The 24,583-nt window shown below is 40.5% G+C and overlaps 2 protein-coding genes across 4 annotated transcripts in view; one reads left to right on the forward strand and one right to left on the reverse strand.

Moving 5' to 3' along the window:
- The first annotated feature begins 2,173 nt into the window (after nucleotides 1–2,173).
- On the forward strand, nucleotides 2,174–5,881 carry LOC121301389 (ubiquitin-60S ribosomal protein L40-like). Its single transcript, XM_041230742.1, has 5 exons — nucleotides 2,174–2,263; nucleotides 3,216–3,333; nucleotides 4,005–4,091; nucleotides 4,991–5,093; nucleotides 5,716–5,881. Exons 1-5 carry the CDS (start codon nucleotides 2,174–2,176, stop codon nucleotides 5,807–5,809), a joined length of 492 nt encoding a protein of 163 aa, XP_041086676.1. The 3' UTR covers nucleotides 5,810–5,881.
- An 8,194-nt stretch (nucleotides 5,882–14,075) lies between these two features.
- Nucleotides 14,076–24,583, reverse strand: part of LOC121301401 (homer protein homolog 3-like) — a 51,895-nt gene continuing 41,387 nt past the window's right edge. For 2 of the 3 annotated variants that reach the window (XM_041230770.1, XM_041230769.1), the window contains 4 exons: nucleotides 23,595–23,751; nucleotides 20,457–20,567; nucleotides 17,096–17,176; nucleotides 14,076–14,904 (listed from right to left, as the gene is read on the reverse strand). In XM_041230770.1, coding sequence (XP_041086704.1) covers nucleotides 14,719–14,904; nucleotides 17,096–17,176; nucleotides 20,457–20,567; nucleotides 23,595–23,751 — 535 coding nt within the window. In that variant the 3' untranslated portion in view covers nucleotides 14,076–14,718. The remainder of the gene's footprint in view (nucleotides 14,905–17,095; nucleotides 17,177–20,456; nucleotides 20,568–23,594; nucleotides 23,752–24,583) is intronic. The other variant, XM_041230771.1, reaches the window with a different exon arrangement.

Genomic DNA, 24,583 nt, shown 5'->3' on the forward strand with positions numbered 1-24,583 from the left:
GAGTGTTCTGCGTATTCATCTGTCTCGTAACACTGTTTGTTTTGTGTCGTTTGTCATTAAAGAATACTCGCACCCAGAGCTGTAGCCGCAGGCCAGCATTAACCCGGACATCAACACTCACTTTTCACTACGGAACTGTCTTTGTTTGTGTTTTGTGTGGGTGAGGAAAGACGGGACTTTTGGTTGCGGGTCAAACCCATGGGATTTTTACAAACAGAAGTGATACACACAGCTGTACCACCTCCTTCATTATTATTGTTTACAGGTTGGTTGCCACAAGGCTCTGGACATTATAATCATTAATAAACACCCTTGCACCTGTGAATCATTTGTCTGTGTGATTAATCCGCTCTGAACTGCACTCACATGCACGTATTCACCACTTTGCCACAAGTACCAGTAGTTGTGGCTTGCAGGTGGTGTATTTAGCAGCACCAAGACATTTTCTTTCCAGTTATGCAAGTTGCATAAAAATAGGTTTATTAATAAGCAAAAATAAACCAGAGTATACATGCAGTCGACATATCCAGCATTTAAATGAAAAATGTGCACTTTTGCTAGCTTTTAAAAATGACACAAAAAAGGTCCCGCATTCACACAACCTAAACATGTGACCTCATTTTAAGTTGCCTCGCCCTGAGTGAGGTGCTTGCCTGCGTTAACCGAGATCGGTACATTGGTGTTAGAAGTGGGATGCAGGTACGCCGGCAAGCACTTGTCGGACTGTTGCCTGGTGAGCAAGTCTGGGGCGGACTTGAGGCTGGCAGGGGAAAGTGTAGAATGCACAGGGCTGGTAGGTGATGTAATCACATACGAAGACATAAGCCCGACATACGATCCTTGCAAAGAAGCCTGCTCTTTTGTACAGCGGTATTGGCGCTATGCTTTATTGTGAGAGGTCCCGGACTCATGCCTGGCTTCCGCCTGTGTGTGGATTGCCTCACCCTGTGTGAGGCGCCTGCCTGCGTTAACCGAGATCATTACAATATTATCGAGGTCCTACTATTCTATACGTTGTAAAATAAATCCAGCAACACGTTTGTATTCTATGTGACGCATCCCAACATTACTAAACTCACAGTTTTGAGGATTATGAGCCATAACTGTTCACTGGACTGTTTTAAAAGGAAAAACTAAGTAACAGTCTTGCCATGACACATGACCTTGTTCTGCGTATAATTATTCATAAGTGAATTAAGCCAGAGACGCCTTACTCACGCATGATCTGATGCGTCTCAGTCTTCAGTAGCGTTTACAATAAAGTGGAAAAATAGATTTGCAGAACGGCATCGGTAGTAATACCAGGTAAGTGGTGACCTGTGCATAATAAAAATAAAATAATAATAATAATAATAATATAATAATTATAATAATATAATAATAATATATAACGTTGAATTTAAAAAAGGCCAAGTTTCTTTGTAAAGAACATTTTGTTGATTAAGTACATTCTGTGCAGTGCAAGTGTGTGTGTGTATATATATATATATATATATATATATATATATATATATATATATATATATATATAATTTTGCTGAAAACAGCAGTTCAACTATATGTATACACTAATATTGTCCAGCTTCAAATCAGACTACTACTAATGGTACTATCTCCTGAAAGTCTAACAGGAACGCATGGGCGGGGTCATGTATTTAATTCCAGTCTTCTGGATTGTTTTGAGGATTAACACTGGGAGACTTCACTGGCTTCGCTCTGCCCAGTGTGGATGCAGCTTTACGCTCGGAGCCTTTTCTTTACAGTGGCTGCCCAAATGAAATACAAGACTGCTCCTTTACTCGCTAGACTTGAAGCTGGCATGGCCTGCTGAACCAGTCAGCGAGGTATGATGATGCAATTATTTTAAACTCTCCTGCTGGAGATTCAGTACATTGAATGCATCGTCACAAACGACACAAACTTAATTTAAATTGATAAGGGGCGCAGAATCAGAAATTGTGTAGATTGTCATTTAAGAAATAAATGTATAAACGGTAAAACAGAACCACACATTATTATAAATCATTGGATTTACCAAGGATGGATGTGGATTCGTTGTTGAGATGATAGCTACTTATTCCAACTTCTTTTCCGTCTATTAAAATGGCATTGAAACGAACGCGCCTCAGACACGCTCTCTACTGCCTGTAAGAGGCCAGAGCGCCCCTAGCCAATGAGAGCGCGAGTGGGCGGGACTGAGGGCAGTGTTCTGTTTCCGCTCCCCTCATTGTGCCCTTTCTCTGCTGGCTTGCTCGTCGACAGGGTGCGTATCGCGACTCCGCCGTTTTGCGCAAATAACTTGTTAGAAAAGTAGCGCCGGTCGAAGTAAAGTCAGCACGTTGTTGTGGTAATGTGGTGGTGTTGTTTTTGGATGCACAAGTATAGCATTCCAGTGTTATAATTGAGTATATAACTAATATATCGTGTTGCGGCGTGCTTGAGAGGCCCACCATGTGAGCCGGGAGATCATCCCGAAATAAGAGCCGAGGCTGCAGGGCCTTCTCCCGGCGCAAATCCGAATGATTTACATTGAAAGCATTTATTTCACATATTATAAAGAAACTAATGCAACGCAAGGTTACAAACCAAACGCGTAGAGACCGCTAGTGTCGCTCTGTTTGACATGGTTAATGCAACTTTTTCTTAATCGTTTTTTCAATAATGTTTTATGCGTGGTCTTTATTTTTGGCTTGGTCTGCAGTAGTGCTGTGTTTTATGTAATTTCACGTCTCTGTTACGGTAGTGTTCAGGGGTGAGACGCTTTTGGTATCAAATTTAAACCGGGGTGTTTTTTTGGTTTTTTTTTTTTCTCCTAGTAATGATTGCTTTTAATTCGTTCCACGCTAACTGAAAGCGAGCGTGGATGTGGCTGGCAAATAATAAAGCAATAGGTGGTATGCGTGGTTAATTCCAGAATGGGTCTCCCTGTCTAACGGAATGTGATCGAAGTCTTAATTTCTTTTCCAACCAAAAGCTTGTGGGCGGAATAATTCAGATAGTTGTCGTGCATCTCTTGGAGCCTTATTCTTAATCGCCTATTCGGTTACCGATACAGGCTATTTAGTAGAGATGTTTGCGTCACCATATCGCAAGCAAAGTATTAAGTGTAGTTGGTGGTGACAGGCTGTGCATGTCTAGAGGGGTAGAAAGACGATGCTGGGACCCATTTTAATTTCTACATGTTCTTTAACTAAAACCTTTTCTCTTTCCCGCAGCCCGCTGTTGCCAAAATGCAGATCTTTGTGAAAACCCTAACGGGTAAAACTATCACCCTCGAGGTAGAGCCCAGTGATACTATTGAGAATGTGAAGGCCAAGATCCAGGATAAGGAAGGTACAGAACTGCTTAGTTATGTGCGGGTTAACAATATCTACAACTTTACGTGGTAGCATGAACACCAATATAAAGGTGGATGTTATAAGCATAGTTTTTACTGGCGCTGGTGGCAGATTTCACTGCTGTCAGTAAGCAGCTGCGCAAAATAGGTTCTTAATATAACTGCCCATGTCCCTTTATTAAGTTCTGATATTAAACTACAGTTTGTCTTTGGGGTTAGTTACTGGCAGTAAAAATGTACAGGTAATAAACCCTAAAGGCTGCTTCCAGTAGACCTTCTACTCACAAATGACCTTTAATTTTGTATCTGACACATGTAATTATTTCATTGTGGGAGCTGACAAATGTATTGCAAATAAAGGAAGGTCTCAGGAGGAAAATAACCCTGAAATGCTTTTCAGTGATCGTTACAAAGAACAGAGCGCTCTTCTGTACAGTAGAGTGTTTATTTCGGATCTCATGCGCTGGCTTTGTTTTACATGAGATCTGTTTGCTACAGTCATTGTACTTTCTGTTTCAGAGACCAGTATGAATATGGTTATTTGTCTCAACACATTCAAACAGTTTATGAATGTGTTACAGTGCTGCTTCATTAATGATAAGTGTGTAACTTGAATCCTGCAATGATGTGAAGCTGATATATAACACAGCCCTCCCCATCCTGCCAGGTATTCCCCCTGACCAGCAGCGTCTGATCTTTGCTGGCAAGCAGCTGGAAGATGGACGCACGTTGTCAGACTACAACATCCAGAAAGGTATGGCTCCACTTGCTTCTCAATGGGGTTCATAAATCTAGTTTGGGAAGGCTGCGATCTGTTGCCACCACAGATTTGGTGCTTTCTTTTTAAACTTGGTGACTTGCCCACCAGTCACCCTCAATCCTTTATCTGCAAAAGCATGCTTTCTTCTTTCAGTGTGATAGATTTAAGTCTGCATATTGTTAATTTGGTACAGCAATATTAATAACTATATTGGGTCGGACCCTGGTGATGGTCTAGCTCAGAGGTGAAGGCTGTCAGTCAGTTCGTCAAGTCCTTTATTAGTTAATTGACCCATAGCCTGTTAAGTTAACTAACTGAGGTCATGGTTGGAATTATCGGCACTGAAATTGGTTTTGAAGGCCATAGTTGGAAACCACAGGTCTAGCCTGTAACAACTTAGTACAAACTCATGCATTCTCAAATCGTAAAAAAAAAAAAAAAGTTACTGTTTACGAAGACTTGTGACAATTCCACAAGTCTAATGGTAAAGTGAAAACATAAAATCTTATGAATTCCAAGAAACTGCATGATCATAATGATTCCAATATTTAAAATGCATTTTTTCCTTTGCTAAAGAAAGGTTATTTGTGTGCATAAAGGCAGCTGTTTTTTAAAATGCAATAAATTAAATGTCTTGTGTGATTTTATTCAAACTCATTTTATTCAAAAACTTTGTGGCCGTCTTTCATTGAGAGTTTAGTTGGGACTGAAGAGTCCTCTAAATTTAGTTTTGAACTAGATCCTACTGGGGCGGATACTTTGGCTTCTTGACTACACAGGTGTTGGGATCCCTTTTTCATAAAGGGCCCATTTAGTTGAAGATCCTTTCCAAGTGTTTCCTACTCTGGCTCTATGAGGGTACTGACGGGTGGTCTTTGCTTCTGCTTGTGTAGAATCCACCCTGCATCTGGTCCTGCGTCTGCGGGGAGGCATCATTGAGCCTTCCCTTCGTATGCTGGCTCAGAAGTACAACTGCGACAAAATGATCTGCCGCAAGTGAGTATTCATCCATCAGCAATTTCCTCACAGGGCAAGGTAGCATCAATCACACAAAGTCAAGTAGAGAAAACATTACAATGAAGCACGAATGGTCTTCGTGACTTCGGGGGTTGAGTTGGTCAACCAGGGAATCCTGTTGGATTGCATCAACCGCTAGAAACATCATCCAGTTGATCCTGGTAAAGGTTGATCAACCCTGTATTTTTTTTATACATTTTACCTTGAAATCTATGATTCGAATGTAAAGTTATCAATTGATGTAGTGTGTGTATATATACATTATGGATAGGATAGTTGCCTGTGCGACCCACCTGATTCTCTCTTTAGTTTGTATATTTGAGTCTTTTTGATCCCAGTAGTTGCCGTTGGAACTTCATTGTAGTAAGAACTCAATTCTTACCATTTTGATTGGAAATAGTGTTGGTTATAGTGCTCCCTTCTAAATGGTCCTGTTGCTTGTATAAGGGCCTTTCACTAATACACTTTACATTTCAATATTTCATGATTTTTTGATGACAAGTCAGATAGTAAAATACAGCAGTGTGATGTGTCAGACCTGGTCGAGCTGTTTGCACTGCCTCTAGTACAGTGGAGCCCTGACACTGTGTGTGTGTTCTAGGTGCTACGCCCGTCTTCACCCTCGCGCAGTGAACTGCCGCAAGAAGAAGTGCGGACACACCAACAACCTGCGCCCCAAGAAGAAGCTGAAGTAAACTGGAGACCCCGGGGCTACCGGCTCCCACTGTCCACAAAGCGGTTTCAAATAAAAGGATTTCAAAAAAGGATGCAATGTGTACTTTCATTTAACATGATTTCTTAAAATATCTTTGCCAATGCAGATTATAGCCAGTCAAGCCATACACATGACAAACTAGAGGTTTAATGAAATAGTTTGTCCAATTGATGAAACTTTATTGGCCAGTCTTCAGTAAGATATCGGACTCTTGATTGGAAGTGGGATATTTGAATTAAATTAAGTCTTTTCTAGTTTTTTAATACGGATGTGACTTCTATAGCTGTGGTGGGGGTTTGTCAGTGAGAAGTATATATTTGTTTATGAAGTTGTACATCTGTTTCACAGTTAACCAGCTAAAACAACACTTGCAGATTTGACTAGCAAAGTTGAGTATTTTAAAGTAACTAGATTTTAAACCCCTGCTTTAATCTGTAGACCACAGATATCAAAATATTATCCCACAAACGTTAAGTATCAGTCTATCTCCCATGTGTTCCACCCTACAGTGCATTTTTAAATGTGTTACTCTTTGCAAGCATTTTCCAGATTAGAACTATTTTTGAGTGCATCCCTAGGTGGTGGTTGAAAATTGAAGATCCTTTTGAATTAATTTGTAGTGTCGTATAACTAGTAATTGCATGTTTTTTCCCTTAGGGGGCAGTATAGATTTATAGTTGATGCTGTAATTATACAGAAAGCTTTGTTGTAACAGGCATGTATATTATGTTTATTTACAAAGATCACTCATGATATGTATGACCCATAGTCTGATTAATGGTACCTGCTGGGGGAGCAGACTTGGCACAAATCACAGTGGGGGTGTGTTCCTGTTAATACTGTATTGGACGGTCTTTGCCTCAATTCATTGACACTTTCTTTTAGTATTTCTAAATTCCACATTAGGATATTGAACCTATGAGTGAGCTTTTTGATGCTTATGGTAAAGGAGACAAAAAAAAGTGAGAAGTATGTTCTTTATTTTCAGCAAATCTTAAAATATATTACGTAAGCGAACCTTAAATGTTACAGAATTGCATTCAATAGTGTTAAGAAACTACAGAAATAGAACATTGCAGCAGCAGGGTAGTCTGAAAACATAAAAGAAACTGGCAGTTTATGTTATCAACCTTAGGAAAGAAACAAATACATTTCAAACAATAATACTATTGATATAATACCTTCTTGGTAATCTGGATTAAATAATACATTTGTAACAGACAAATACTGTTTCTAAATACACATTTCTCAATACATTCTTATCTACTCATCTTAGCAAGTTGTAAACTAATGTTAATTAAAAACAAGTTTGAAAATATTCATCCAGTTTTCACAGATTTACCACATGTAACCTGTACCTGACGTCTTTCATATAAATTATCCACCTTTTCCAGTCTCTTTATGCATGGAAGTGCTACAAAATATGAAACTAGAAGGAAATACTTAATATTTGCGCCCAGCTGCGAATGCCCAGTAGCTGTAAGTCATTTTCATTCATCTCGGTCTTTACCTCAACCCTTTGATTCTACTTGTTCGAGGTAGCGCATGTAAACCAATGACTATAAAGTGGCACCAAAAATATCCAATCACTTACCCTTCATCTTAAAACAGTATTATAATTGTGTGTAAAAAATACATATGTAACACTTCACATGATTCCATATAGCCAGAGAACCGCTTATTGTCCTGAAACGTGGTATTAAAATGAATTGGTGCATGTTACTGATATCGGATTCTGGGGATACACAGAGGAGTCTGTCAAGTCATCTGTATGTCACACTGCATTTTGCCAATATTGGTAACCACTTAATAAATTAGGATTAAACATTTAATTGCCAATTGTTATTCTATACTATTCTTTATAAACGGGTCTTTTAAATTCAGCTTAGTAGTACCAAGATTTTTTTCCTCTACCATTTTATGAAAACATGTACAAATGTTAAACTTAAGTGCAAATTGAATTGGGCAGGCTGGTTTCACAGACCCTGATTAGCACTCATCTTGCCTTATTATTGAAAATCAGTCTATGAAACCAATGTCAAGTGTTTCTTTAAAAGAAACAATACCTGCTCTTGTGCTCATTGTACACTTGTGAATAACAAAATACCTTTCCATTTTAAATAAACAGGCGCTAGTAATATAGATGGTCAAGATATCCCAGATGAAAATGCAGCTTTGTATGTACAGAAAAAGCTATCCCTCCCTTGTCTCCATGACAGAAAAAACTGCCCCTCGAAGGAGTGATAGCCAGTATTTTATTACAATAAAATAACAATTTTCTTGCACTGGGCATTGTTTGGTTCTTTGCAGATAGAACACAACAATGTAGAATTAAAACGGCTAATCAGAAACATTCACTGCCCCCATTCCATTTGTGTTGCATGAAGATCTTTTTTTTTCATATAAAATTTCCTGGGAATTTATCAATGTTTATTTAAAATCAAAAAATCTAAATGAATTAAAAACCAGCGAGAATAATGAACTTCCCAGTCCTTGACGTACATACTGGGGGTAATACTCTGGGATTGAGAAAAGCAATCGCCTGTGTGAGAATACAAGGGCCTTGACTACAGGTGATACTTTAAACTGCTGCTTTCTGTACCCAGTCACATGCTCCCACTGCAGGAAGAACAGCCACTGGAGTGAATCTGACCTGTAGCACAAGCAAAACAGAGAGTGAGACGGGAGACATGGCTATTGACGGATTCATCTTTGGAATATTGGTTATCACTTGAAGATCCTTTAAAAGGTTTCCCCACAGTAAAAGCATTGTAAAGAATAGCAAAGTATGGTAAAGCATATTAATAAACATGGCAAACTAGGGTAAGCTATGGCAAACGCATAGTAGTACAGTACCATTTGAAAAGCATGGGAAAACTGCAAAAATACTGTGGTAAACTTTAAGGAATCTGACCGCTTAGTGAACATTTTAATTAAGTAGCTTTATGATGTGGACTAGACGTTCGAGCAAGGGAGACCTGATCTGAATTGCATTTTAACCGAACACAACACAGAACAGCACTTAACTATTCTGAACCCAAATAAAGTTAGCAATCGTCAACTGAGCCTATTACTAAAAATAATTAGCATTGCAAAACTACTAGCCGATCATAAAAAGCAAAAACTACTGCAGACATATTATTACCCAGCTAACGAAACACTCGATATTGGATTCCTGTATTAAAAAGGACTGGCTGTGTTTTGTTTTCTAATTCCTACAGTAGAACTACGGTAAATAAGATTTGACGGCTGGTTTCACAGATTAGCATGAATCTCAGACTCCCTTACCTAAAGTAACATTGGATCAGCCCATACTAGTGCTAAATCGAGGTCTGTGAAACCAGCTAAGTGTCTTAGACACTTCACCTGCTAGGCTAGTCCATGCATTTTGAACTCTGTGTAAAAAGTGATTCCTACCTTCTGTTCTAAACTAACCATGCTCTCTGTGCTAAATCTGAAGTACAGTAGTGCCATGGGTTCACTATCTAAACAATTTATGATTTTATAAAGTTAACATTGAGTCCCTCTTCTAGGCTGAACAGACAGTTATTTGAACCGTGTTCCTCTGGCTCAATCCTCTGAGACCTGGGATCAACCTCGCCACCCTTCTCTGTACATTCAGGTGCAATGAGGTCTTTCTTGAATGTTAGTCTGTGAGGAGGGGCTCTTCAGTGCTCACTGCTGCAACACACATATAGAAAATAGGCCAGATCAGCCAACAGATCTATAAGAGCCAGCCGCTAACACACTAACAACAACACAGTCATAACACCATAATGGAAGATAAAAAACCTACTTACTTGAAAAGGTTTGGTTAATTCAAGTCCTAAATACACAAGAGAGTTCCACACACAGTAAGTGACCTTGGTTTTGTCAAAGTCCCCTTTTTTAAACGATGTATGAATAATGAAGTTGAGAAAGTACTGAAAACATATACATACACCCTTTTTAACAAATGTATTCTTAAAAGTTTCAGAAATTGAACTACAAATCCTACAATAATTCTAACATGCAATTTCTTATCTGATTACAACATGATTCAGCTATTTCCTAACAGTGTGCACTTAATAACTCCACAGGGGTTTCTTATAGGGACTGCAGTACCTTGAACAGGAGGAGACAAAAGCAATCTGTACAACTGTGCTTTCTGCTTTTACCAATACCATTCGACGTTTAATAATAAAGGTTCTTACACTTCAGACTAAATAAATACATACTGGTGACTAAGCCCTTCAAAACAGACATTCTAGGTCACAAATGTAGATTTTTTTTTTTTTTTTTTTTTTTTTTTTTAAATCAGGTTCCAGTTTCATTAAAAAAGAGGCAACACAAGACAATAATCTTACCGTGCAATAGCGTACACAAAGCATTCTGAATTACATCTTTGGTAAATATAAGTCGATATTGTATAGCAATACAAGTTATACCTATAATTAAATCTACACCAAAAATAGCCTTGTGTTTAGCCCTATGCACTCTTAATCATTTAGAGAGCTCTTGAATCTACACTAAAAAGGAATACGATGTTAACAATCAGTTTTTAAATTAACATTGTCATCTACAAAAACGTTCCCCTTAAGAAACTGCTTAGACACAAGTTACTGGAAAAGAATACAATGCATGCAGTTGAAAGAGTATCAAAGAATAAACTAGTGAAAGAGTCGGGCAGATTCAGTGGTTCAGATATGGGGCTATTTAAAGGCCTTTATCAGATAGCAGAGAGCAATAAACAGCGTGCTTTCATTACCCCAACATGCTGCTGTGCATTTAGTGTCAATGGTAATCATTCAAGTCCATTATTAACAACAGGATTGCTAACCAAGGTTTACATTGTATTTCACTTTTATGCTTTTGGTACAGTAAAGCCTGTCTAATCCAGCATCACCTGTATAATCCAGCACAATTTCCAGATCCCAGTATGCTGGATTACAGAGGTGCTGTGAAATCTAATACTGCACCTAAAAAAAAAGAAAATAAATAAAATGACAAAGCCGTCAACAACTCTACTCCAGTACATACACACTGTCGCGGTATACAGTGTAATTCTAGGGTTGTATTAGTTTTCATTTCACTGTCTCCACTGTAGAAACAAGGATACAGTCGCCGCAGCTTTATCGGGATGCTGCGGGAGAAGTAAGAATATCCCCAATAAGCTGCTGTCCAAATTAAACGAGAGGCATTTGAGACGACCTTGGGTCACACTTTTTTGTTTGCAAATTAAAAAGAAAAACAAGGGATTGCATCACATTGATTAAATGTTAAAATACATAATTCCTAAATAAAATGAAATTGCCATTTTTTATTTCTACACGAAAATGAAAAAGAATGAAATCCCATAATACACCAACTTTCTTTGCCACAGCAGCCTGACTCCAGCTCCTTCAAGGGTAACGTGCTTTACGCAGCCCGAGACTCCAGCTCCTTCAAGGGTAACGTGCTTTACGCAGCATGAGACTCCAGCTCCTTCAAGGGTAACGTGCTTTACGCAGCCCGAGACTCCAGCTCCTTCAAGGGTAACGTGCTTTACGCAGCCCGAGACTCCAGCTCCTTCAAGGGTAACGTGCTTTACGCAGCATGAGACTCCAGCTCCTTCAAGGGTAACGTGCTTTACGCAGCATGAGACTCCAGCTCCTTCAAGGGTAACGTGCTTTACGCAGCCCGAGACTCCAGCTCCTTCAAGGGTAACGTGCTTTACGCAGCCCGAGACTCCAGCTCCTTCAAGGGTAACGTGCTTTACGCAAATCACAGCTGTGCATATTTACATATTTCATTATAAAATTTAGAAAACAAAAATCACATGAGCCGATGGCAGATGCTCAGTCGAATTTACATTGATTTTAGGCAGAAGAGACATTTACAAACTATGGGTGATTCCAGGATAGGCATGTTCCGGATTGAGGGGATCACACCATTCAATTCAATAGGGATTTGGTCGGGACCTAAAAATGATGCTGAATTATACAGAGGGGCTGGATTCGACAGGGTTTACTGCTGTATATTTTAACTATAGATAGAAAGTTGCTGCTGCATCCTGGTACCTAATCATGGTCATGGGCTGTAGGTCAAACTCACTCCAGTGGTCAAGCTGCAATCAGACCAGGTGACCTACAGTACATTAAGGAAGAAGCTGTTTATCCAGGGAGTTCTGAAATATTTCCAGTTCAATACAGGGTCTCGTGATAAAGGTAAGATACCATGGTTTCACTCGTGTAAAAAGGTGGTACTGTAAATAATTTACACTAACTGAGCAACACCTCCTTAATACCTGGTTATCAATAGTTAACTTCCAGTTGTTTAAACAAAATCAGGATATTAAAACAGTCTAGCTCAAAAGTATTTCAAAACCAGGTAAAGCTGTCCATTAACATTTACATTAATTTTAGATTCCATTCTACAATCATTAACACAAAGTACTCCGCTATCTGCTTCAGTCACCCAGCTCTTTACATTTCTAACGGTGTGTTACTTCATGCTAAAACTACATTTTCTTAGATTTTGTTTTATAACTGTACACTTAGTGTTTTATGGCGCTATTATTCTTAGTGTAATTCCTAAAATACTGTGTCAAGGTGACCCATTTCAGGAGCTGCTCTTCAGTTCTTGTTGCCGGTCATAGATACCTGAATCACAGGCTAGATCAGCCAAAGTGTCTACAGAAGTTCATCTTGTGATTTGCCACTTTGGTTCAAGTTTCCTTTATTTTTGCTGGTAATAAACTGCTGTGCACAAGATAGTGCTGGCCTAGCCTATGTTACCCATGTCTATGGCAGGTAACTACTGAAGAGCAGCTCCTGATGTCATAGTCAAAGCACCTGAATGCAGACTTATCAAGATGAATAAAAGCAGAGTATTTGAGTAAACTGCAAATCAGAACCACTCAGAAAAACAGAAACATCATAAACAAGTACAAAAGCAAACTCGGGAAATTAAATGTAAAGCTTCTTACGCAATGCTAACTTTTCAACTGGAAGCCTCTGAGCACACAGTCATGCAAGAATAGCCAATAAAAATGCTATAAAACAAATGAGATGCGAGTGGGGAGGGAAAAACAAGAATTCCATCCAATTCAAGTGAGACTTCCATGTGCGTGCAATTCATTCACGTGCCATTCACAGGATTTGGTTTCCGATTCTTATTTTGTTTTTAATCAGCTCAGCAAGGTTCAGAGCAAGGGCTTTATCTACCAAACACCATGACTTCTAGTTAGTTCTCCACTAGGGCTTTTTGCATCATCAATGTGAGACTAAAGGGTTAGATTTATTCGATTATTAGTCCCCACCATAAACAACTATGCAAGCTTCCCTTTAATGGAAAAAAACATCAGACTCACTGCATCTCATTAGGAGCAGCAACAAACTCCACCAACCCATCCACAGTCAGCTGTCAATGAACTCCACCAACCCATCCACAGTCAGCTGTCAATGAACTCCACCAACCCATCCACAGTCAGCTGTCAATGAACTCCACCAACCCATCCACAGTCAGCTGTCAATGAACTCCACCAACCCATCCACAGGCAGCTGTCAATGAACTCCACCAACCCATCCACAGTCAGCTGTCAATGAACTCCACCAACCCATCCACAGTCAGCTGTCAATGAACTCCACCAACCCATCCACAGTCAGCTGTCAATGAACTCCACCAACCCATCCACAGTCAGCTGTCAATGAACTCCACCAACCCATCCACAGTCAGCTGTCAATGAACTCCACCAACCCATCCACAGTCAGCTGTCAATGAACTCCACCAACCCATCCACAGTCAGCTGTCAATGAACTCCACCAACCCATCCACAGTCAGCTGTCAATGAACTCCACCAACCCATCCACAGTCAGCTGTCAATGAACTCCACCAACCCATCCACAGTCAGCTGTCAATGAACTCCACCAACCCATCCACAGTCAGCTGTCAATGAACTCCACCAACCCATCCACATGAACTCCACCAACCCATCCACAGGCAGCTGTCAATGAACTCCACCAACCCACCCACAGTCATCTGGGACACTCACACAGGTGTCAATGAACTCAACCAACCCATCCACAGTCAGCTGGGACACTCACACAGGTGTCAATGAACTCAACCAACCCATCCACAGTCAGCTGGGACACTCACACAGGTGTCAACGAACTCAACAGTCAGCTGGGACACTCACACAGGTGTCAGATGTTAAAGGCAAGACTAATAATCAAATAAGTCTCACTCTCTTACCTTTAGTCTCATACTGATGATGTAAAAAGAGGACATCTAGAAGCAGCTTGTAATGGTCTTTAGTTGATATTGCTATGAACCTTGCTGAGCTCAAACTTAAAAATATGTTTTAAGGACGAAAAACAGAAATAAAACAAAAAATGAAAAACCACGAATGATTTGTGCATGAGAGAATTCATTTAGTACAGCCTATTCATTCTTCCTTTAGGCTAACCCTATTCATTCTTCCTTTAGGCTAACCCTATCCATTCTTCCTTTAGGCTAACCCTATCCATTCTTCCTTTAGGCTATAGTAATGTTTTTAAAGTCTTGGTTATTACACATTTAAGAATTTTAAAGCCGGATTAACATCAGAGCTCCTTAAACTTTGTTTAAAACGGGCACACCATTATATGATCACAGAGCCCTTTATCATACATACAAAACACACCTCTCAAACTTCTGAAACTGTCCTCAAATCTTAACACTGAAAATGTAACAGCCAGTACTAGGGTTAAGCATCTAAACAGCTCACTTTTGACTTGAGAAACTACCTGTAAAAAGACTTCCCCGAGTGCTACTTCTACCTATTTTTAACGATGCGTTCTACGTTCAGTTTGAGCTAATGGATTTTGTGCTTTAGATTCCCTTGGCCTGGTCCCAGAGTGCTGTGCTTGTATCTTGCCGACACTCAGGTGTTTACTTTTGGACCAGTGTGGCCAGGCTCTGTCGCAGGTCAGTGAGGTCGAAGATCTTGACATCCAGGATGTCGATAATTCTCTGCACCTCGTTCTCCGCTCGGCTGCGCTCATCCAGAGAGTTCGATAGAGTCTGCTCCAGTGCGTGCACGCGCCTCTCCAGCTCTGCGTTACGAGACTCCACTTCCTGGAAACACAGAACAAGAAGGGTCAGGCCTGTCCAAATAAAACCTTGACATTTTTGTTGCCCCTGATTTTCTTCCCAATTTGTCCAAGTCTAATCCCTAACTGCAGCCACTCCCACACAGTTCAGGAGGACTGAAGGTCAGCGGGTGTCCTCTGATCCCCAAGCCAGTCCCCTCCTTACACGCAGGAGCTCCACGGCGGATGTGAGCTGCTGGCCCCTGGAGGATTAGTGCTGCAAATTAATGGAGTATTGATCGCTATGGCATGGCTCTAAGTGGAACCTCACGTCTCCTCTATATATTATATTACCAGCACATGCATGCTTTCAGCTGTATTTGACGTCTTTCATGTCTACAGATATCTAAGTGCCAAGTTCAGCAGCCTTCCTCATTCCATTCATGTGCTTTTTCAACTCTGCCAGACCCTTGAAAAATCACATGGACTTAAATGGATTGATGACGGCTATTCACTTCAGGCATGTAGGACTCTCAAGGCAAGCTCAAAGGCAGGTCTAGAGAAAAATGGTAACTCTACATGAGAGTGGTATTATTAAAAGAAATATCTGTTTGCAAGCTATGCACTTGCTTGCCTCCACCCTTCAGTGGCTTCTTGATTTCCAGATATGTTTTCAAATTATAATACATGTTTTCTAGAATGTGTGTTTCTTTCAGAACTGCACATTAGAGACCATCAAGCAATGACATTGTTAATGACAGGAAAGAAGCCATTGATGGGGTGGAGGCCAGCAAGTGCAACACTAATTGAAATGTAATAATACTACTCATATAGAGTTAGTATTTTCACTAGATCTGCCTTTACCTGGCTCTGAGCTGTCCTTGAGAGTCCTACATGCCTGCAGTGAATGGCCTTCATCATTCCATATAAATAATTGTGACAATTACTGTAAAAGCAGCTCATGAGTATGATTTGAGCACCAATACAAGAATGACTCATCTCTGCCCGTTCCCTAAATTCAAAATGACCATGAGTGTCTGTCAAACTGAAGTGTTTGCATCTCTTCTATTAAATATTCTTAATTACTATGTTTATGTGATAACCTCATTACAGTTAATATTTTCCTTAACAGAGTCACTGTCAGTTAGTTTGTTGATTTGCCCTAGATTTTATCCGCCATCTGTTTAGTTGGCTTATTAAAACTATCTACTGTCTCTAGATATTGTAGACTCTCACACATCCCTCCAAAATAAACCCTGCACCCCCGAGCCGTTACGCATTTTCCCTGGATCAGCTGGACTGGGCCTCAGGCTGTGCCTAGATGAGCCCCCCCCCCATCCCTCCTCCCTTTATAAGAGGAGCAGTTCTCTGCCCATGTGCCACCTTGCTGGGGTCTCTCTCTCATTGCTAGCAGGGCTGTGCAGGAGCTCAGACTGTCATTCCCTGACGTGCTTACCAGGGTTACCCAAGAACAGAGGCAAATCCAAGATAGAGTACAAATCAATGCTTATATTTATTAGATAACAGGTACCTTACCCTACAGAGTGCATATTGTAATTGTGGACTCTTGTGCTACTCACTGTGAAGTCCTTTTAGAGATTGGCTCATATAAGCAATGCTGTGTCACCTGCAGTACTAGTGGAGAATATTTTAAGATGCAGAATCCCTAATGGAGCATTGTGTTTAAAGAATATAATCCTACATGTTTTTTTCTTGTTTTGTGTATGGTAAGCTATGGAGTTTCCATCGCAATTGTATGCAACTTACAGTTTTCAAGCTAAGCGATTAGAAGAGAATGTCTTGCATTGAAATCTATACAAGTTGCTTTGACCAATTATTGTTGTTTCATTGATAAAAATTGCTGTCTAATGCTTTGTTTCATTGTAACTTTGTTTAATGTAATATTGACTGTGCAAACGAACGTATTGCCTGCTTAATTATTTATGTTGCTATTCTGCATTATTGCTTCTTGTTTTTATGAACATATTACCAGATTGAATGCATGTTTAATAAACCCCTTGTTTTTAAAATATATTCCTGGTAAATTATTTGCCTTTGTAATACCTTTATGAACTTTAAATTAAATAGATTGTGGTCTATTTTTAGTTTACGGTACCGTTTTCAGAGAAAGATATTTATACATTATACTAAAATGCAGTTATTGTTTTAAGAATATGAATTGTTACAATACTGCCCACAGCTCCCGTCGCTCCTGTGATCTTGAAAGCTGCTGTTACCTGTAGCCTCTGCACAGCCTCTTCCCTCTCTTGCTCCACTTCATTGTAATCACACTTCTTGCTCTGCAGGTGATGTATTTCCTAGATCACATGAACACACCATGTTAAACTGCACTTGAATGAAGAAATCTTCAGTTTTGTCTTTTGAGGGCTCCTATCAATATCAAAATCACTGCAGCCATCTTAGAATTTAAATCAAGCAATCTGAGAAATGAGGTTACTTTATTAAGAACTGAATTGTGTTCAACTCATTAGTAAAAGGAATGACTTTCAGGTAGTCTGCACTGTTTCACTTCCTAGTTAAATTTCACCTCAGCAGCGTATTCAGGATGTGGATGTCCAAATGTTTTCCAAATGGGATCAATTTCAGGATCAAAGAGTGTAATTTGCTGAAGTAGCCAGTTGGTTAAATGTGCCAGAAAAAGCCACTGAATGGGTGGGGACAATTTCACAGTCCAGGTGGGTGACCGAGGAAGAGCAAGGCTACCTGAAACTAAGGCATACAGACAATAGGGAAATGGCGCACTCTATAATCATTAAAAAAAAAGAGATTGGACTGTAAAGAAGTTTTAACTAACAATTAAACACTTTTTTAAACATCACATTCTCCTATTTGCAATAACTGAAGTCCCAAGTGTATGCAACTAAGAAAACTATAAAATAAAGATTGATTGATTGATTGAGAAAGCCAAGAATAGCTGGATTGAAATCCCTGGAAGGTCTTGAATTGAACCAAGGTGTTTCAGAGCCCCTACAGTGTCACAAGAAATGCATTCCCTTACCTTTGCAGTGCCTGTGGTCTGTCTATCTCAGTCCATTCCCTTACTTTTGCAGTGCCTGTGGTCCGTCTATCTCAGTCCATTCCCTTACCTTTGCAGTGCCTGTGGTCTGTCTATCTCAGTCCATTCCCTTACTTTTGCAGTGCCTGTGGTCTGTCTATCTCAGTCCATTCCCTTACTTTTGCAGTGCCTGTGGTCTCTCTATCTCGGTCCATTCCCTTACCTTTGCAGTGCCTGTGGTCTCTCTATCTCGGTCCATTCCCTTACCTTTGCAGTGCCTGTGGTCTCTCTATCTCGGTCCATTCCCTTACCTTTGCAGTGCCTGTGGTCTGTCTATCTCGGTCCATTCCCTTACCTTTGCAGTGCCTGTGGTCTGTCTATCTCAGTCCATTCCCTTACCTTTGCAGTGCCTGTGGTCCGTCTATCTCAGTCCATTCCCTTACCTTTGCAGTGCCTGTGGTCTGTCTATCTCAGTCCATTCCCTTACTTTTGCAGTGCCTGTGGTCTCTCTATCTCGGTCCATTCCCTTACCTTTGCAGTGCCTGTGGTCTGTCTATCTCAGTCCATTCCCTTACCTTTGCAGTGCCTGTGGTCTCTCTATCTCAGTCCATTCCCTTACTTTTGCAGTGCCTGTGGTCTGTCTATCTCGGTCCATTCCCTTACCTTTGCAGTGCCTGTGGTCTGTCTATCTCAGTCCATTCCCTTACTTTTGCAGTGCCTGTGGTCTCTCTATCTCGGTCCATTCCCTTACCTTTGCAGTGCCTGTGGTCTCTCTATCTCAGTCCATTCCCTTACCTTTGCAGTGCCTGTGGTCTCTCTCTCTCGGTCCATTCCCTTACCTTTGCAGTGCCTGTGGTCTGTCTATCTCAGTCCATTCCCTTACTTTTGCAGTGCCTGTGGTCTCTCTCTCTCGGTCCATTCCCTTACCTTTGCAGTGCCTGTGGTCTGTCTATCTCAGTCCATTCCCTTACTTTTGCAGTGCCTGTGGTCTCTCTATCTCGGTCCATTCCCTTACCTTTGCAGTGCCTGTGGTCTGTCTATCTCGGTCCATTCCCTTACCTTTGCAGTGCCTGTGGTCTGTCTATCTCAGTCCATTCCCTTACCTTTGCAGTGCCTGTGGTCTGTCTATCTCAGTCCATTCCCTTACTTTTGCAGTGCCTGTGGTCTCTCTATCTCGGTCCATTCCCTTACCTTTGCTGTATGTTATATTTTTAATTTGAAATGATTCAGTACCATCAGCCAATCAGCTTCTGGCTCTAGCGGGCTTCTATCAGACAGTAGATGCCCGCCGGTGCATCACAGCATCAACCGTGACAAACTGAAAATCAATCCGCACAAGTGCCAGATTTTACATGCTGTAAGAGAAGATCAATCCACATCTACTCAACAGCAAATACTAAAACATTGGTTCAAGTTAATCGTATTATCCACAAAACCAATCAAACCAATACTTTGCACAGATGAAAGCAACCAGTCCTGTAACTGCAACTGCTGAATCATGCAATCACAGTCAACTCTCAAAATGCTTACTCATACATAAACCAACTGGGCAATACAGAAAAACATTTCTCAACATTAACTCAGGAGCATTCGCCAGGAGAAAAAAAAAAAAAAAGTCTTCTATCATTGTGCAGGAGGAAGCATGAACTGGACACACCGTGATGCTTTGAAGAAACTCTCTCTCTCACCTGGGGAACGCTCCTGTATAGAGGCTGAAAAGAAAAGCAATTCCCTAATCTACTTACCTGTGATTTAAAGAAAAATCTAAACTAAATTTGCTGCATACGAACAACACGGGATACAGCAAAGGTAAAGTCACGCATTTCTGTAAACACTGCAAGGGGTTCTGGAGCACTAATGGAAAAAGCTATATAAACCTCCACCCCCAGTTACATGTGTTCAAGTGTACAACAGCTCTCTCACATGGACCTCAGTCAGACATTATAAATACAATGCGAGGCTGCTGGGTTCATCCTGTGAGTCACACACACTCTGTCCTCATTACTCTTAATATTTATACCGAGCACCTCTTAAAGGGATATTTTATTTTTAGTATATGTTTAGTTTGCTTTCCAGTTTAATATCCTGTTCTCTGTCATTACCTATAGCTTCTGCTTAGCTTATTGTTTGCTATGCTTACTAACTTCCTAATGAAAAGAAAGCCCTTGTAAACTGAAATGGGAATGACAGCAGAAGGGTTTCTTTTTAATATTTATTTTGAATGGCTTCTGATGAATAGATTTAGAGTAACATTTATTTTCAGGTAATTTAAATTGTGAATCCTGTTAATTATGTTACAGGATGCAGGGTTTTTAATACTTAATGCGACCATTTTCAATGTATTCTTTGTGTCTGACCAGCAGCTGATCAGATTCGACTACAGACATCTTAGAGATCACAGCAAACCAAACTGGCGTCAATCACACCTGAGGCGAACCCTGTTGTACAATGAACAGGCTTCCTGGTGTTCTGATGAAGAACCCCAGTCAAGCACTGGCAGCAACTGATCACAGTATGTTGTGAGTACTGACTACAGCCTCACTGTTGAATGCACTGACACTGCCATGCTCTTCATGCGCTACCTCATCCTTTGCTTTCAGCACGGCCTCCAGCTCCTCCAGGGACTGGTTCAGCTCGTCCTTGCCAATGTCACAGGCAGCGTGTCGGGCCGCCTGCGCTTCCAGCTCAGCCACCTGGACCACAGAGAGACACGGCACAATCAGAGCAAGACTCACAGGAAACTCTCCTCAAGAACGACAAGGCTGTCAAATGAAAGCAATCACAAGCATGCAAAGAGGCCAGACAACCATTCTATGTAAAATGTCTTCCATATCGCGCCACTCTGATCCTCTTAATAACTTGCTGTAGGCAGAACCTAAATTACTTCCTTCTTGTGCAGGTCACATTTACTCCAATTGTCTGTGTGACCTATAGCACAGGAAGTGACTGAGTCCCAGAAGTCCATGTACTAAAAACTTCTATGACAAATGTTTCAAAGTCTTTCTCAATGTCTTAATTTCCACAGAAACCACCACTGAATGTTTTAGTTATGGATGAAATACCCCAAATCTATAAGACAATGAAAGCTTTGGCTCTCTCAATTGTGGTAAAGAATGTCCTTACCAAGTTTCATCATAATTGGATAGGTGGTTCTAAAGACTAAATCTTTTAATGTTTTTAGAACAAGAGGAGGACAACCAGCCCATCAATGAGTCTGGCTTCCTAGTAGCTGATTGACCTGAAAACATTGTCAATTTATAAAGAATCCAAGTGATTCAGCATCAACATGGCAACCCATACCATCCCCTCACTGCTCTCTATGTGAAGAAGTAGTCTCCTCCCTCTGTCTGTCTCCACTGAATTTCCAGCTGTGTTCTCTGGTCCTGGTTTCTGCACTGCACTTAAAGTATTAGTTAGTGTTAACTAAGAACTTTTTAAAATATAAAAGAGGAATTGAAAATCAACCCCTCCCCTAATCCTTCTTTGTTCCGGGCAAAATAGATTCAGTTCCCTAAACTATCTGAACTCATGAAAATATCCTGCTTCAGGCTTTTTAAATACATTATTTAAAACACAGAACAGTGCTTAAGACACCTGGAATTATACTACACAGGTTTGGCTCTAGCTGTGTATCCAGTGCAGGTACATACAGAGGGTCCTCATAACCAGGTAATAATCACACAGCACCTGAAAGGTTACAAATATTTGCATAAAATCCAGTGTTTACTGGATTACAGCCAAATGCAATTCAAACTGAGGCTAGGATTGTGTGATAAAAGTTTAAAATCAAGCCTGTTCACCATGTAGAGGAGTATCAGAGACAGAGCATAAGCATGTCCATTTTTAGAATCTTTCTCTTCAAAAACAGCAGGAATTAAAGGCTGGAGAATCTTCTTCCTTCCGTACAACTATGAGTGGGTATGCAGTGCTACTGTTTTATTCGAGGTGCTCTGAATACTTCACTGTTCTGGGTACAGAGGCGTTTTCAAGGAGAAACTTCAGTCTCCAATCACTTTAAAGAGAGTGCAGCCAACACAATAATTGCACAACTCTTACAGGTTGTGAGCTTCCAGTCATGGCTTTGCAAAGTTATTGGTCTATTTATCTTTGTTTGTCTGAATAAGCACTGTAGTCAACTGAAAGAGTTTTCAAGAGCAGTGCTCCCTGCGATTCAAGCAATTGTGCCTCAACACAATGACAAAGAATAAGTCTCTTGTCCCAAGTCTATCTCCACTTTTCAACGGTCCTCTAGACCATTTAAATGCACTCAGAAATGTGGAGTGGGACATGCTGGCAATGGTTTTTATGCAGTCTATAACGAAAGCAACCCAATTTTTGGATTATCGCTACAAAAACAACTTATAATCACGCAAAGCAAAGCAAGGATTATCATTTTAAATAATATTAATGTGTCTTCCAAGTATCAAGCATTGAAAATGTTCCACGGCTATAACTTCTGTTATATTTCAGTTATTAAGGCAGTATATTCCCTCATATGCTTGGTGTTCTAGTTAGAAAGTGAACATCCACGCGGGGAGGAAGGGAGCGATCACTGCAAAGTCAAAGTAACCCAAAAAAGCTGCCTCCAATAGGCTCTCAGTTTAAAAGCCTGGAGACACTCTGGATTATTTTTAACCATGTGGACGCAGAAGCTGCCATTTCCCTGTGGTGATTTATCATTGCTTCAAACTAGGCCAATGGAAAAAGGAAAGCACTGCCCTACAAACCGTGGCCCCAGGAGACAGGCACGAGTCCCAGCCACCTGGGCATAGCAATTGTTAAAATACCAACTGGAATGGATGAGGTTTGCCAGCTCATTCTTGACATTATTCCCCCCCCAAGTTGTGTAGACTGGCATAGCAATTGTTAAAATAAAAAAAAAAAAAAAAAAAAAAAGATTTTTGTAGTTTGCTGGGGAAAATAAAAATGCATTTAAAACTTCAAAACAAATTAATTCATACGCAATTCAAATTTCATAGAAATATCATATAACATTTCTACAATTGCTTTAAGAATGCACTGCATAATTTAAATTGGAAAATCAGTGATAAAACTTCAAAATTTAACAATAAAAATAGCATTATTTGCCATGCTTAAGTATTTTAATACAAAAATCTGCTTCTGGAAAGACTCCTAAATGTAGTACACGCAGGAAGCAGAGAGTGCTTGAGAACCTGGGGATCTGTACTCAGTGGGGTGCCACAGGGGGTCTGTGTTAGGACCCTTGCTGTTCCTTATCAATACTACTGATCTAGATCAGGGGTAATCTGCAGACCACAGAGAGCTGGGGGGAGTGGCCCAAACGTTTTCAGCCAACCAGGAATCCTAAAGGATTTAGATTGCATTAACAACTGGACTGAAACGTGACCAATTAAATTTACTGATGAGAAATATTACACAGGTGGTGACAGATTCTCAAACAAGCACCCCTCTTGATATGCTAAATTTGGACAGAATAAGCAGACATCACACGGGACACAGGCAATACACATTTGACATTTTTGACCCGGAAGTTAAATGTTTGCGCATCCCTGCGATACAGGTAGATCCCAGTGAGAAACTTGTTTAATTGAAAGAGTGTTACAAATGAGACCCTGCTTATCAAACACTTCACTATCCTGCTGTTATAATCCAAAACATTGGCTTTTATATTAGTATTTCTAAAGGAGCTTCCCATCCCCAGCTTAGAAACATGTGTGCTGTGCTGCCCCGTCTCTTACCTGCTCTCTCAGCCTCTCTGTCTCCTCCTGGTATGCAGACAGCTGTTTCTTCCACTGCTCCACATTGGCATTGGCTTCATGCAATGCTGCCACCAGCTTGGAGTTGCTGTCCTGCAGTGTGAACAACTCTGCCTCCCAGCTCAGCTCACAGATTGATCTAGAGGAAGACAAGCACCGCGGTTAACTCCAGCTCCCCTGGACCAGCGGAGGCTACCTGATCCCTCAATGAGTTCTTGGTTGGAAAGTTGAAACAAGCTTTAAAATGATAAAGTTACGGGTCAGAGTGTCTCCACTGGTGTAGCCCTGTGATTGAGTCATGGGAACGCAGGCTTGTGCATAGTCAGTCTTCGTTGGGGAACTGAACAAGTACACAGGGAGCATCACTGTTCACTGGCCAGGAGTTAGTAGGGTTTCTTATCTTATTTGAAGTCTGACACGACAAAGTAAAATCTTTCAACACTACAATGTATATAGCGACAGGAAAGAGAACTCCACTCAAAACGGCAAAACAGTAAAATAATCCAATATGCCAATATGATAGACATATCAGCTTTTGGTGAGCAGCAACTACTTCAAAGGATGGCACCTTCCATTAAAACACTATGTAAAACAAGGCCGCTGGACAGCAGTTACATCAAACAAATTAAGAGGAGGAGTCCTCTTACCTGCTTCCCAAGTGATCTGCAATGTTCATCTTCTGTTTTCTGCTGTCAAAGCGTATGTACAAATTCAGCACGGCTTTATGAAACATTCACTAACTCATTCATTATGCCAGCTGAATGACTGTACTAATTGAAGTAGGAGGATGACACAGCCAGTTACTTAGTCACCGTAGCAACCAGGAACCAACACCAAGTTTTCACGTTACAGGACAGCGCTGTATATATTGTTGTGAAGATAACACATCTGTGTAAAAGACTATCCCAAAACCAAATTCAACAGCAGTATGAATCAAGTACATTTTAAATGAGATCTCAGCTTTAAAGCGA

This window comes from Polyodon spathula, chromosome 27 (assembly GCF_017654505.1).
Source record: "Polyodon spathula isolate WHYD16114869_AA chromosome 27, ASM1765450v1, whole genome shotgun sequence".
Lineage (NCBI taxonomy): Eukaryota > Metazoa > Chordata > Actinopteri > Acipenseriformes > Polyodontidae > Polyodon > Polyodon spathula.